The sequence below is a fragment of the Rana temporaria genome, chromosome 7 (assembly GCF_905171775.1).
Source record: "Rana temporaria chromosome 7, aRanTem1.1, whole genome shotgun sequence".
In the NCBI taxonomy this organism is placed as follows: Eukaryota; Metazoa; Chordata; class Amphibia; order Anura; family Ranidae; genus Rana; species Rana temporaria.
In genome coordinates this window covers 172227830-172242985 of record NC_053495.1, presented here as the reverse complement: position 1 = coordinate 172242985, position 15156 = coordinate 172227830, and the positions used below count along the sequence as shown (strand labels likewise).

The following is a 15156-nucleotide window of genomic DNA, read 5'->3' as shown; positions in this document are numbered from 1 at the left end:
AGCAACATTGTATATGTTTTCTAAAACTTGGCAGGCTGCCCAGGAGAGAGAGAAGTCTTCTACGGGAAGCACTTGCATTGACTTGTATTGCAGAAGCTTTTTGCAAGTCGCGGTGCTGAACTTATCAATCGGCTTTTTTAAAGCACAAATCGGCCGATGCCGATTAATTTAAAAACGCCAAATATCGGCCGATATATCGGCCAACCGATATATCGGTCGACCTCTAAAATCTAACCCCAAATGACACTTTTTTTGGGGACCAGTGACATTATTATAGTCATCGGTGCTAAAAAAAATGCACTGATCAATGTATAAATGACGCTGGTAGGGAAGAGGTAAAATCTTGGGGTGATCAAGTGGGTTAAATGTGTTCCCTCAGCATGTTCCAACTGTGTGTAGGGATGTTACACTGAGGATACCTGGCCCGATACTACAGGTATCAGAATAAGCATCAAAGCATTTCCACGAGTACCGATACCCGTGCAAATGCTTGGTGTCGGCAGCGGTGCAACCCTACTCTAAGGTGTACAACCTGGCGTAAAGGGGATATGGAAAGCAAAAAAGCTGTGGGATGGGGGGGGGGGGGTGTGAAGTTCCAATTTTAGAATGTATTTGACCTTCTTGTTTCCTTGCAGCGGAGCTGGTGGTCGATAAGGCCATGGAGTTGAAGTTTATTGGAGGAGTTTTTGGAGGAAACATCAAACCCACTCCATTTCTGTGTCTGACACTGAAAATGCTGCAGATTCAGCCGGAGAAAGACATCATTGTGGAGTTTATAAAGAACGAAGACTTCAAGTGAGTTGTTTTTCCTAAACCTTGCAAATTAGTTTTATCCGAAAATTGAAAAATATGCATCATAGTCTGAATTTGGCAAGAAAAAACATGGATAGGCACATCACTGCAGGGACTATTCTCACACATTGGTTTTTGGATTTGTGTCAAGGCGGGACATCATTTTAGGTGGATAGTAAGACCACTTCACACTGAGGTGGTTTTCGGGCGTTTTAGCGCTAGAGAAAACAGCCTCCTATTCATTGCAGTGTGACTTTTCAAGCAGCATCTTTGGGGCGGGTTTGGAGCGCTGTATTTAGCGCTCTGAAATAAATATATATATATATATATATATATATATATATATATATATATATATATATATATATATATATATATATATATATATATATATATATATATATATATATATATATATATATATATATATATATATATATATATATATATATATATATATATATATATATATATATATATATATTAGTGCTGTCAGTTAAACGCGTTATTAACGGCGTTAACACAAACCCATTTTAACGCCGTCAATTTTTTTTATCGCGCGATTAAGGAGGTTCACCCTTTAAAACATTTTTTTTTTTTTGTCAGCACGTACCTCTTAACCCTTTCACGCCGACGGGACGCATATATGCGTCCTCGGCGTTCAGGGGGTTATACCGGGATGATGCCTGCAGCCGCAGGCATCATCCCGGTACCGTTGTTTAGAGCAGGCGATCGGCTATCCAAACATAACAACCGATGCGGCTAAAAGCCGCTCGGTTGTTATCCCGCCGCCTTTCGCCGCTCTGACCGGGCCTCCCGTCCCACCGGGAGACCCGATCCTCCATCCGCCGCGTTCTGTGTTCAGGCGGAGACTGACACTAAGCCGTAAACGGCTTTGATTCAGTCTCCGCATTGAAACCACGGAAGCGGCGTCATGACGTCACTTCCGGGTTTCTCGGCTGCCAATGGCGCCGGATTTAAAAAAGTACACAGTATTCAGAATCGCCGTTTTCGGCGATCTGAATACTTTGAAGTGCAAAGGAGGGCTCGGAGGTCTTTTAGACCCCGATCCCTCCATAAAGAGTACCTGTCACCACCTATTGCTGTCACAAGGGATGTTTACATTCCTTGTGACAGCAATAAAAGTGATCAAAATGTAAAAAAATTAAAAAACACAATTTAATATTATAAAAATAAATAAGAAAACAAAAAAAAAAATGTTTTAAAGGGTGAATCTCCTTAATTGCGCGATTAATCGTGAGTTAACTATGACATTAACGCGATTAATCGCGATTAGAAATTTTAATCGCTTGACAGCACTAATTATATATATATATATATATATATATATATATATATTATGATTCTGCACAGTGTGCCTGCCCTGTAGTAGTAAATCTGCTATGGGGCGGTTGGCAAGTGGTTAAAGGATATCTAAATCAAAAATGGAAAATTACAGCTTTCAGCTGGTGGCTTATTTTCCTCTATTCATACTAAGAACATTTTCAGCAAGTAGTATGTTTTTGCTGCGATTTGCGTTTTTTTTTTTTTTTTTTTACCTCTGCCCAACAACAAATTGGCCAAAAAGCATAAACAATGCAAATCCAACTTTACAAGTACAAAAAAAAAAAAAAAAAAAAAAAAAAACAATCGCAAATGACATAGATGTGAACCGAGCCTTAAAGGGGTTGTAAAGGTACACTTTTTTTTCCCTAAATAGCTCCCTTTACCTTAGTGCAGTCCTCCTTCACTTGCCTCATCCTTCCATTTTGCTTTTAAATGTCCTTATTTCTTCTGAGAAATCCTCACTTCCTGTTCTTCTGTCTGTAACTCCACACAGTAATGCAAGGCTTTCTCCCTGGTGTGGAGAAAGCCTCTTGAGGGGGTGAGCAGGAGTGTCAGGATGCCCACTAACACACAGCTCCTTTCTCTATCTGCAAAGTAGAGAGCGTCCTGACACTCCTGCTCGCCCCCTCAAGAGGCTTTCTCCACACCAGGGAGAAAGCCTCGAATTACGGTTTGGAGTTACAGACAGAAGAATAGGAAGTGAGGATTTCTCAGAAGAAATAAGCACATTTAAAAGCAAAATGGAAGGATGGGGTAAGTGAAGGAGGACTGCACTAAGGTAAAGGAAGCTATTTAGGGGGGAAAATGTTTTACCTTTACAACCCCTTTAATGTAAGGTTAACATTTTATTGTATCTGTTTCACACCCTTTTTATTTTTTTTTATTATTTTTTTTAAAATAAACTGGTCTACTGAAGTTGTATGGAAAGTCTAAAACAAAATTGTTTCATGTACGTACATATTGCATACATTTTATTGAAAAGGAAATAGACAATGTGAAGAAATCCCTAATGAAGAAACAGTCCTTGTTTACTATGTGGGCACAGTACACTGATCTCTGATTGGTTGCTGAGCTTTACACTGCCTTCGTGATTAAGCCTACATTTATGTACTCTTTCCATTCTTCTTGGCAGGTATGTCCGTGCACTGGGTGCTCTGTACATGCGACTGACAGGGACTGCGACTGACTGCTACAAATATCTTGAGCCCCTCTATAACGATTATCGGAAAATCAAAGTTCAGAACAGGGATGGAGGTAATTTGTGCAGGATGCCCCCTAGTTTGTTCACACCTGCAACATTTTTCACAGCATGAAGAAGTTGAGCGGATACAAAAAAAAGATTTCTACAAGCAAATTTTTTTTTTCTGGCCACATTTTGCATTTTTTTTCCCTTTTAAGCACAGAGTGTGCCTGCAGTCTTGTACAGCTGTAGCAGCGAAAGCCTTTATGAAACTTCTAACATAACTTCTTATGACTAATGGGATCTCTAAATTTTAGGCAAAAAACCTAAAGGCCTTTTTTAAAGTTTCATGTAAACTCCCTGCTGCAGCAGACTGATATGGGCATCTGTTAGTAGGCAATCTATGAAATGGTGTGTAGACAAAGAAAGGCTTGGATAACTTTTATGGACATATTTCATGTTCCCCTTTTATTTAGGGTGGTCAAGTTCCCAAACTCCCACCCTCATACTCCTCGCCTGAACCTCCCGGGTTCTTTTCCCTGTAGTCTTCATTTTTAATTTAAATTGGCCACACACAGCTGTATTCTCCATTCACAGATCCATTCAAATGGATCTGTGAATGCAAAAGACTACAAGTTTTATATGTCACTGTAGCAGAGGAAATCCATAGATTTCCATGGTGCCCAAGTGCAGTGGTGTCACTGCACTTGTATTCAGTCCATTGTTAACTTTCTACAAATCCATAATGGTAGGTCCATAACTCTGTACAGACTTGGAACTGGTGGAAGAGTATGCAGGGACCTGTGCATTGCAGCTGGAACATACTGATCATGGTTGTAGTGCTCTGCAGGTTCCAATGCAAACATTTATAGCCAGATTCAGGTAGACGTGCGTAACTTTAGGCAGGCATAGCGTATCTCATATACGCTACGCCGCCATAAGTTAGAGAGGCAAGTACAGTATTTCTTAATGCATTAAGGTGAAAAAATGTTTTCCTTTACAACTCCTTTAAGACCAATGTCTATATAGAGCCCTGTGCATGTTATCTGAGCATTGCATTGTGAAACTTTTTTTTCTTCTAATAATTCAATAATTAATGTAATCCTTTTTGTCTCTGTTAGAATTTGAATTGATGCATGTAGATGAATTCATAGACCAGCTTCTCCATACTGAACGCGTGTGTGACGTCATATTACCTCGGTTACAGGTAAGATTTTGCTTTCTCGCATCTGTCAGCATGAACCCCAGCTGTCTTTTCGGATGAAACTGAGTTACACACATACGACTGAGTTACACACATACGACTGAGTTACACACATACGACTGAGTTACACACATACGACTGAGTTACACACATACGACTGAGTTACACACATACGACTGAGTTACACACATACGACTGAGTTACACACATACGACTGAGTTACACACATACGACTGAGTTACACACATACGACTGAGTTACACACATACGACTGAGTTACACACATACGACTGAGTTACACACATACGACTGAGTTACACACATACGACTGAGTTACACACATACGACTGAGTTACACACATACGACTGAGTTACACACATACGACTGAGTTACACACATACGACTGAGTTACACACATACGACTGAGTTACACACATACGACTGAGTTACACACATACGACTGAGTTACACACATACGACTGAGTTACACACATACGACTGAGTTACACACATACGACTGAGTTACACACATACGACTGAGTTACACACATACGACTGAGTTACACACATACGACTGAGTTACACACATACGACTGAGTTACACACATACGACTGAGTTACACACATACGACTGAGTTACACACATACGACTGAGTTACACACATACGACTGAGTTACACACATACGACTGAGTTACACACATACGACTGAGTTACACACATACGACTGAGTTACACACATACGACTGAGTTACACACATACGACTGAGTTACACACATACGACTGAGTTACACACATACGACTGAGTTACACACATACGACTGAGTTACACACATACGACTGAGTTACACACATACGACTCTTGCTTACAGAGAGAGACAACAGGAAGTGAGATTAAATCTACCCCTAGGAAAGGAAATTCACTCCTGTAAGAGTTATCATGGGGGAAAAAGTGTCTCCACTGAAGCTTTATCACCAACAACCCAAAAATGTTAAAATCCTATTGGGACAGAAAGTGACACAAAATCTTCTGAACAGGGATACAGACAGGAAAATAAATGTTACAGGGGTGTTAACCCTTCCCTATGCTATCCAAAAAGAAACTGCAGTCTGCTCACATAATTTGTAATAAAAACATCTTTGCTATTCTGAAGCTTCCCTCCAACTACTTTGCATATTTTATATATACTTTGATTCTGTAATTGCCAAACGTGCTGCAGAAATCTCCCTCCACTAAGTCTGGCTGCAGCCATTTTAACTGTGGGCAGCTGAAGCCTGTTCACTTCCTGTATTTACACAGAGGCACACCTGCAGCTCTCATTGGCTGCCTTATGACTCATCCCCTTTCCCTTCCTGGCAAACTCTCTCAAGAGTAAGAGAGCTGTGCATGATGTCATAAGCCTAAGCTAATGACCAGACGAGAAACAGGAAGTGGGCTGTATAAGGTATTTACAGGCATAAAAAAGTGTTTTACTATCCAAAGTTAAAACTACAAGGGCCGAAGGTTTAATAGATGAAAAAATTACTGAAGGTCCGCTTTAAAAACAAGTCTGCCCTGTCAGACTGGGCTGTAATGTGTGGCAGAGCTGTGTAAATCTTAAGACTGGATGAACAGAAATACAAATTCTTTTGCTAGGTATAGCAGATATTTGTATGCATGTCATCTGTGTATGCAATCGTTTGCCTACAGTTCAGCTGATAATGAAGGATTTTGTTTTGTTTCCATGTACAAAGTCACCTATTGGTGAGATTAGATGCTTCTTTTTAAATGGATTTGTGTTGAGTCTGTCAAACATTTGACAAGTTGAAAATGACGCGTCTGTCGTATTGCATAAAAAAGCACAATAAAAAAAGGGATAAAATATAATGTTCCTCTTGCTGCAGAGTGCATTCATACCTCTTTGGTGTGGTGCATTAAAGCCTAGCTCCAGGAAAAATTAAGAAGTCCACCCTTGCAGTAAACCCCTCCCCTTTTCGAGGGGGGGGGGTAGGGGTTAATTGCTTGTCTCATCCAGGTTGTTTCACAAGTTTACTAACAAAAATGGTTTCTTTAATTTTATGTAACTAGTGTACCTTTTTTTTACCTTAAGTGCAAACCTCTTACCTAATTTAGACTTTTTGTGATTTTATGAATGGCAGAAACGCTATGTGCTTGAAGAGACGGAACAGTTAGACCCTCGTGTCAGCGCTTTGGAAGAAGACATGGATGATGTGGAATCTAGTGAAGAAGAGGATGACGATGATGATAAGGTTAATTTGTGGTCTTATAGAGCAATACATTTTACATACCCCCCATATAATATAACTGCAATGTTAGAATCCATCAGTAATATGTATTAGAATTCTGTTCTATAGACTATGGCGAATGGGGGGGGTGTGTGTGTGTGTGGCACAGGCATATATTCTAACAGCTTGTATTGACATGTATTTTATTATGTGCCACAGGGCAGAGCTCCCTCTCCAGATCATCACAGACGAAGTTACCGGGATATGGACCGACCACGTAGATCCCCTTCACCTCGCTACCGGAGGAGCCGCAGCCGCTCACCTAGAAGGTAAGATAACCATAACAGAGGGGGTGTTTAAAGAGGAACAGTACTCTGAAAGCTATGCCAAAAAAGAGCAGACCGAGGGCAAAGGAACTAGTCACCAGGATTGTCTGTAGTCTCTCTGGCGCTGATCATTTACCCATTACTAACTTGCCATGCTTTGATCTGCACTGTTTCTGTGTAAAAGCGACCATCTTGGTGGAGGCAGGGCTTTTCTCTTGTGAGCCAAGAGAACAGTGAGCTGCACAATAGTGACATCACCAAATCTCCTGATCCTAGCAGTTGGAGGCAGCAGTGCCTGTGATCTCACAATATATATACACATCAATGAGGCTGTAGACACAGGAGTGCCCAAGCACCCTTGCATACCAGGAGACAAGATCTACCTGTGCTCAAATCCTAATAGCTTGTACATGTATTTAAACTATCAGGTGCTAAAGGGGTGTGACCACCTATTAACGCTACAAATTCTGGATGGGCCCTCTGCACACTTCTATACACTCTTTCCAACAAATTAATGCGATGAAAAACAGGGACTTTTAGTTCACAAAAATCGCAATACATGTTTAAAGCGGAGTTCTGTCGACTTTATTTTATTAAGTCAGCAGCTGCAGCATTTGTAGCTTTTAAAATAAGGACACTTACCTGTCCAGGGCGCCCGCGATGTCTGCATCCGAAGCCGATCCAGCTCTCGGGTGATGCTGCCGCCATCTTCGGTAAGGGAATCAGGAAGTGAAGCCTTGCAGCTTCACTTCCTGGTTCCCTACTGTGCATTCGTTATTCGTGCTGCGCGATCCCACTGATCCCTGCTGTCTTCTGGGACCTGTGTCTCTCCCAGAAGACAGCGAGGGGGGGAGACGGAGGAGGCGTCAGACGTGGCGTAGATAGCTGCGGGTCGCTCGGCTATCTATGCCCAGAAATGGGAACAAAATACCTGTATTAGACAGGTATCTGCTCCCCTCTTCCCCCTGAAAGGTGCCAAATGTGACACCGGATGGGGGCATGAGGATTCTGAAAAGTGGAAGTTCCATTTTTGGGTGGAACTCTGCTTTAAGCCAGCCAACTACTGCATCAAAATAATCCCTCTTACAGCCACTATACTGCTCTGCCACTGCAAAGTCTACGGTGGACACCATGCCAACATGAGGCATACAGACACAAGTTGGGGGAGAGCTAATGGGTCTGGTCACTGACCTGCGTTGCAACAGAGATCCCAGGATGTGCACTGGTATCTTTCACTTGAGTAGCAATGTCTACTATAGTGATTTACGGCTTAAAGAGGGATCTCACAGGTATGGTATATGCATATCCAGGTGGACCAGTGTAATAATGTAAGAAAAAAATGTTGCATACCTGGAATTCTTTATATACAAATTCTGTTAGTTTAATTTATTGAAAATCTGCTTGTCATTCACAGAATTTCCCTTTATTGTAACATTGTGAAGTTCTGTGGACTGTGTTGCATGGAATGTTTGTACTTCCCTTAGCAATAAATGCTTGTCCGATGCACCCTTATTCATATAGTTGAGATTCCTTGCTAAACTATTTTTTATTTTATTTTTTCAGGCGCAGCCGCTCACCCAAGAGAAGGAGGTGAGTATCTGAAAAAAATATGTTCTCTAGCTCCTTTGAAGGCAAGGTGACACATTAGTAAATTATAGGAGATGTTTCCAGAAAAAAGGGCATTTGGTTTGGGGTGTTTGGCAGGTGAGGCTTGCTTAATGGATATTCAAAGCATCACATAGCCTTTGCAGAAGCAGAGTGCCTACAGGTAGACAGTCGTGTTTTGACCTCTGGGTCTTATGGGAAGTGCTCCAGAAGTGATTTCACTATTTATAGTACACGTGAGACTTCAGGCAGTTCTCTCAGGGAAAGGTAACTGTATATGCAGTCCCTGAATTACATACATATGCCTCCTACTTACAAACGGAGGGCGACAACAGGAAGTGAGAGGAAATTCACCCCTGTAATGCCCCGTACACACGATCGGAATTTCCGACCGTGTGTATGCAATGTCGGAGTAATTCCATCGGAAATTCTATGAATTCTGTCGGAGTGTACATAGAGAACATGTTCTCTTTTCCTCCGATGGAATTTCGATGTGAATTTGGTCGGACAAAGGTCCGATCGTGTGTACGGGGCATAAGAGTAATGGGGGGGGGGGGGGGGGGGGAGTGTTTCCAAAATCCAATTGTCACAGGGGCAGAAAGTGACAGACGGCAAAACCAATATTACAGGGGTCTTAACCCATCCCTAGGCTATCCAAAAAAATAATAATTGGGCTGGGGTTCCACCTGAAAAAAGAAATGTACCTAAGAACAAACCTACAGAACTTATCTTGTTTAACTTGGGGATAGCCTGTACGTGTTACCCAGAAGTCCTTTCTCCTTCTGGTAAAGCTTCAGGGAGCCTTCCCATCTCCTTCATCTTGTAGCATGCTCATTGTTGGGCTAGAGTAAAACTCCAATAAAGGGTTCAAAACGCCACTATGTAATTTGTAAAGAAAAATCCCGAAAGGAATTTATAGACTTTTTTTTTTTTTTTTTTTTTTTCCTTTTTTTTCTCTTTTTACCTACAGTCCATCGCCTCCACGCCGGGAAAGACATAGGAGCAAAAGTCCAAGGAGACACCGGAGCAGATCAAGAGAACGACGTCACAGGTCCAAATCAAAATCTCCAGGTAAATATATATATTTTTTTTGGCACAATAAAGACTGTTCAGTCAAGCCTGCACTTATTGCACAAGGGTAAGGGGAAATAAACTGAGCATTGGAGAGAGAGCTCATTGGCTACTTTGTCATACTCTTTACAGATGAGCTAAAAAGAACCAGTAATATTCTTTAAAAAAAAAAAAGACCTTGATTATAAAATGTGATGATGGCACTAAAACTTTTATCTGTAATGCAATCGGATAAACGCATCTATTAAAGTTCATGGAAAATAAGTGATGCTCGTTTTGTTGATTTACCATACACTTTTACCTGGCAGCTTATGAACAATTAGAAAACATTAGTGACAGTATAGCACTCTCTGTTGTACTGAAGTAACTCAATAAGCTTGCAAAGATCGGTGGGGTGGTGTAGAGTAACCCATAGCAATCAATGCGCTTTCAGTGTACTAATGTCTGTGTTGGTTTATAGTTGGCTGTTGTGCACGCCATCACTTGACACATTCTTGTTGGGTTCTGCATTGCTTCATTGTATTAGATGGAGGTTTGAAATTATATACTGCTAACTAACATTTATATCAACAGGTCACCACAGAAGTCACCGACATAGGAGCCATTCTAAGTCGCCAGAGAGGTAATTGCTCTTGATGTTAACTGCTATATCTCATCAATATCATTTAACCCAGTCCCTGCCAGGTGTGTGTATATCTGACAAGCCAACTTCTGGCTGTCAGATGGAAGCAGTCCAGAGCCTTTTGCAGGTGACGGATTACTTGCGCACACACACCCCTGTAACTGAAGATTTTTTTTAATTTAAAGTTACACACAAGCGCATTAAACCCCCGCCACAAAAAAAAAAAAAAAAAAACTATTGTGAGTCGGCCAAAGACTTGAGACTGGGGAGGAAGTTCACCTTCCAGCTGGACGACGACCCTAAACATACAGCCAGAGCTACAGTGGAGTGGTTTAGATCAAAGCATATTCATGTCTTCGAATGGGCCAGTCAAAGTCCAGACCTAAATCCAATTAAGAATTGCTGTTCAGATGCTTTCCATCCAATCTGACAGAGCTTGAGCTATTTTTCAAAGAATGGCCAGAAATGTCACTCTCTAGATGTACAAAGCTGTAATTACAGTGAAAGGAGGTTCTACAAAGTATGGACTCAGGGGGGCAGAATACAAATACACCCCACATTTTTTGTAAAATAAATTGAAAACCATTTATCGCTTTCCTTCCACTTCACAATTGTGTGCCACTTTTTGTTGGTCTATCACATAAAATCCCAATAAAATAAATTTTGTTTTTGGTTGTAACATGCCAAAATGTGGATAATTTCAAGGGGGCGACTACTTTTGAAAGGCACTGTATGTGTTCTAAAATTAATAATATTGTGTGACTACTGCTCTGGCAGTGAAAGAGTTTATAGGAAAGCGGCTGTGTAAGACGTATTTTTTATTTTATTTTTTCTAGGTCAAAGAAGAGTCATAAAAAGAGTAGTAGACGTGGCAATGAATGAGCAGTGACCGTTGTTTTGTTTAAGTATTCAGGATTTTTGTACATAATCATACAATCCTTTCCTTGAAGCACCGCATGGCATCCCCCCTTTAGTCATCAGCTTCCTACGACTTTTTTTTTATTTTTAATAAAGCTAATAAACTACTTGTGTTGTGAGAATATCATTGCGGTAACGGAAGATTTCTTTGTGTTAACAAAGTATCTAAAGTCAAGAAAAAAAAGGTAAGGTAATATATTGCAGCATGCTTGCCAGTCCTTAAGGGGGTTGTAAAGGTTTGTTTTTTATTTTCTAAATGGGTTCCTTTTAAGCTAGTGCATTGTTGGTTCACTTACCTTTTACTTCGATTTCCCTTCTAATTTTTTTTTCTTTGTCTGAATTTCTCACTTCCTGTTCCTCCTCGGTAAGCTTGCCCCCATCATTCTGGCTGGGGGTTAGTTGGCGCGCTCGCCCTCTCCCTTGGGACTACACCCCGGCGGGGTGACGCTGAACACAGCTTCTCCCTGCAGGGATGTAGCCCAAAGGGAGGGGGGCGAGCATGCTGACTAATCCCCAGCTAGGCTTGGATGATGGGGGGCAAGCTAACTGAGGTGGAACAGAAAGTGAGAAATTCAGACAAAGAAGGGGAAATTAAAAGAAAAGGTAATTAAAAGAAAAGGTAAGTGAACCAACCATGCACTAGCTTAAAAAGAACCCTTTTTAGTGAAATTAAAAAAAAAAAAGGAACCTTTTGTAACCCCCTTTAAGCTGGATACACACTATACAATTTTCCTTTTTAGATTTACCAAAAGTATATAATATGAGGTCAAACCTAAACCCTGTCAATTTGTATGCAATCAGGCAGGCCCTTGTACTACATATTTGAAGGTAAATCTATAAATCAAATCAAACAAAAGTTGTATTGTGTATGTGTATACCCATCCATCTTAAGATGTGGTGTTCTACCCACAGTACATTTATTGCCGGTGGGCGGCAGCTTTCTGGCAAAGCAATGTACTGATAGGTCGCTTGGCCCATGTGCACTGGCACGATCCTGTGACTGCTGTGCCCACCTGATCACAGTGCTCAGTACCTGGCTGCTGTATCATGTGACTGCTATGTCCAATCATAGTAATGCCATGTAAGCAAAACTGCCATGAATGACTATTATTCACCACAGCTTGCTTACAGTTGTGATTGGCCCACTGCTGTCACATGGTATCACAATAGTAAGCAAGCTGTCATGAATGAAAGTTAAAACTATTGCTTATAATCATGATTGATAAGATGTTATATGGTTACATCTTTGGTATTGGGTTTAATACCGCTTTTATGTTTGTAGACTTTTTAAATAACCTCCAATTTCCTAACACCTCTACAGTTTCACAATGGGACACATGGCTTTCGATTCCATTGAATGGCCCTACTTTTATAGTATTTTGCGCAAATTCAGCTTTGGCGGTAACAACATTGTAACACGGATCTGAGTTTTATACACCCAACGGGAGCATTTCTAATTCCTTTTCAAAAGGAGAACTAAACAAGGGTGCCCATTATCTCCCATTCTCTTTGCCTTAGTGGTGGAACCATTGGCAAAACTTCTCAGTGTCACCCTAAAAAAAAAAAAAAAAGAGTCTGTATTGGCACCCTATAGGTGTATATCTTTTATATTTCAGTATGTAACATAAAATAACACCAAATTACCCTCTGCTCCACGCTAAGAAGCACAGTTTGTGTACACTATGGGGGTTATTTACAAAAGGCAAATTCACTTTGCACGGCAATAACACCTGAAAATGCAATCACTGTAGATCTGAGGGGAAGCTCTGTTGATTTTATCATCCAGTCATGTGCAAGCTAAAATGCTGTGTGTTCCCCCTCCTCCTCCTCATCCTTGCATGTCCCTCTCAGATCTACAGTGACTGCACTTCCAAGTGGATTTGCCTTTTGCATTGTGTGCCAAAAAAAATTATAATGTGTAATATTAACAATGTAAAAAAAAAAAAATCACCACTGTGCCTACAATTATAACACATTCAATAATACACAATTGAATAAAAAAGGGATAAAAGCAAATTTTTTACTAGGGTACCAGTACAAAGCACATTTATTTATCGTATCCCTTGCTCCCCCAGGTTCCTCTTTCCATCCATGCCTCGTCTCTCCGGTGCTGTGGCTGGAGTAGCTGCAGCGCTAACCTCAAAAAGGAGCCACTGCAGTTTTAACACAGGGGTTTCCCAGGCAATGGACTGGTGCCGGTCCACAGCCTGTTGATGACCGGGCTGCACCATGGCAGGTGAGTGACTGCAGTCACTGCTCACCACCTGCTGTGTGGCGTTGCCTGCATGTCCTCTCCACTCGGCCGACAAGGTCATCCTTTAAAAGGGCAGGGGGTGGGAGGAGCTACAGATCGGAATGGAGACCGCCTCATGTCCCCTGTCCTGCTGATAGGATGGAATTGTCAGGCAGGGGAGCCAAAAGAGGACACATGGACTGAGTACAGCATCTGCCCTGCTAAAGGTACGCAGGAGTCGGAGGAAGAGATTAGAATGGGGAGAGGAAAGGGTGGGCGGGGGCATTGTGATGGAGGAGGTTGTGATTGCTAGGGGCACTGTAATCATCACAGAGCAGTCCCCGTTACATTATTATAAAGGGGGGGCTGTGATGTGAAGGGTAACTGAGGACAGTAATATAAAGAGGGGACTGTGCTGTAAAGGGTGGAGTTGGGGACCACTGGTTTAACAGGTTATTTTCCAAAATAGTGCAGTGGCACACAACAACAGCCCACACACTCCAGCTTATTAAACAGTCTAGGGCTGGTGAAGCTGCGACGGACAATTAAATCTTTTTTACATTATGAGGGTTTTGTTGAATTTCCTCCTCTGGGATAATGTGTCTACAGGAACTTTAAATGCTTTGTTACCTTTTGGAGGTTGGAAGGTGTGTGGTATTACACAGCTTACCCAGTTGTATACCTTAAAATAGTTTCCAGAACTGAAAGACGAGTACTTTCTCCCAAATCCCATCCTCTATCGGCATTTACAAATCTGTCATGCACTGCTGACTCCCCAATTCAAGGAAACACCCTTGCATTAGAGTAAAATGCCTGTACTACGCTCCTTAGCTTTTAGTACATCCACTATAGGTTTGGTTTTGGACCATTATACTAGTATTCACCTGACTGCTCTAGATGGTAATTTAGACCTCCCTTGCAAGGCATGCTGGATAGAGGATTTGGGTAGTTTGATATGGAGGAGCAATGACAATATATTCTGGAGTCGGTCCCTCTAGTATCTCTGTTAGTTATTGAGGTTTGGTAGATGCTCAAATGACACTTGTCCCAGATGTGGAGGCTCACTGGGCACCCTCATCCATATGATGTGGTGGTGTCCCAAACTGCAAAAGTATTGGTAAGCGATTCTCCATTCTTTTTTTATGCTACCTAATGCACTAGATCTATTGTTTTGCTTATTAGGTTATATGAAAAGCTTATTCCACCTAATGCATAGATCCTGATTGGGCACTCTGGGTCCGGAATGCCAAACACTAGTAACGGACAGGTTACTAAGGTAATCAAGGCAATTAATATATACCGCTATGGTACCATTGGTCAGAGTTTAAGGTCCATCCTTTATGCTAGGACCAATTATTCAACAAACATTGGAAAATTTTGAGAAATAGGGTTCTTGGCTCTATGTTACCTGAACATCCAAAGGTTATCTTCATGAAAGCTAGTACCTTGAGACATTTTGTTGCTCCTAATGTTGAACCACCTCCCAAAAGTAACTTTGAAGGTTAAAAAGGTATTTTTCCCTTGTTAAAGGTGCAACATGTGTAAGAGTCTTGGGAAAAACCGCACCAAAACCAAGAGTTTTACATCTGCAAAGTTTAATTTCCTGCGCCACCAAATCTGTGGTCCATCTC

General features: G+C 41.3%; 1 protein-coding gene across 1 annotated transcript in view; it reads left to right on the top strand.

The window, feature by feature from the left end:
* PRPF38A (pre-mRNA processing factor 38A) overlaps positions 1-11401 on the top strand; it is a 13387-nt gene extending 1986 nt beyond the window's left edge. Inside the window, exons 2-10 of the mRNA XM_040360472.1 lie at positions 636-795; positions 3272-3393; positions 4441-4526; positions 6664-6774; positions 6970-7079; positions 8640-8666; positions 9652-9752; positions 10326-10374; positions 11211-11401. Coding sequence (XP_040216406.1) covers positions 636-795; positions 3272-3393; positions 4441-4526; positions 6664-6774; positions 6970-7079; positions 8640-8666; positions 9652-9752; positions 10326-10374; positions 11211-11256 — 812 coding nt within the window. The 3' untranslated portion in view covers positions 11257-11401. The remainder of the gene's footprint in view (positions 1-635; positions 796-3271; positions 3394-4440; positions 4527-6663; positions 6775-6969; positions 7080-8639; positions 8667-9651; positions 9753-10325; positions 10375-11210) is intronic.
* Positions 11402-15156: the final 3755 nt, after the last annotated feature.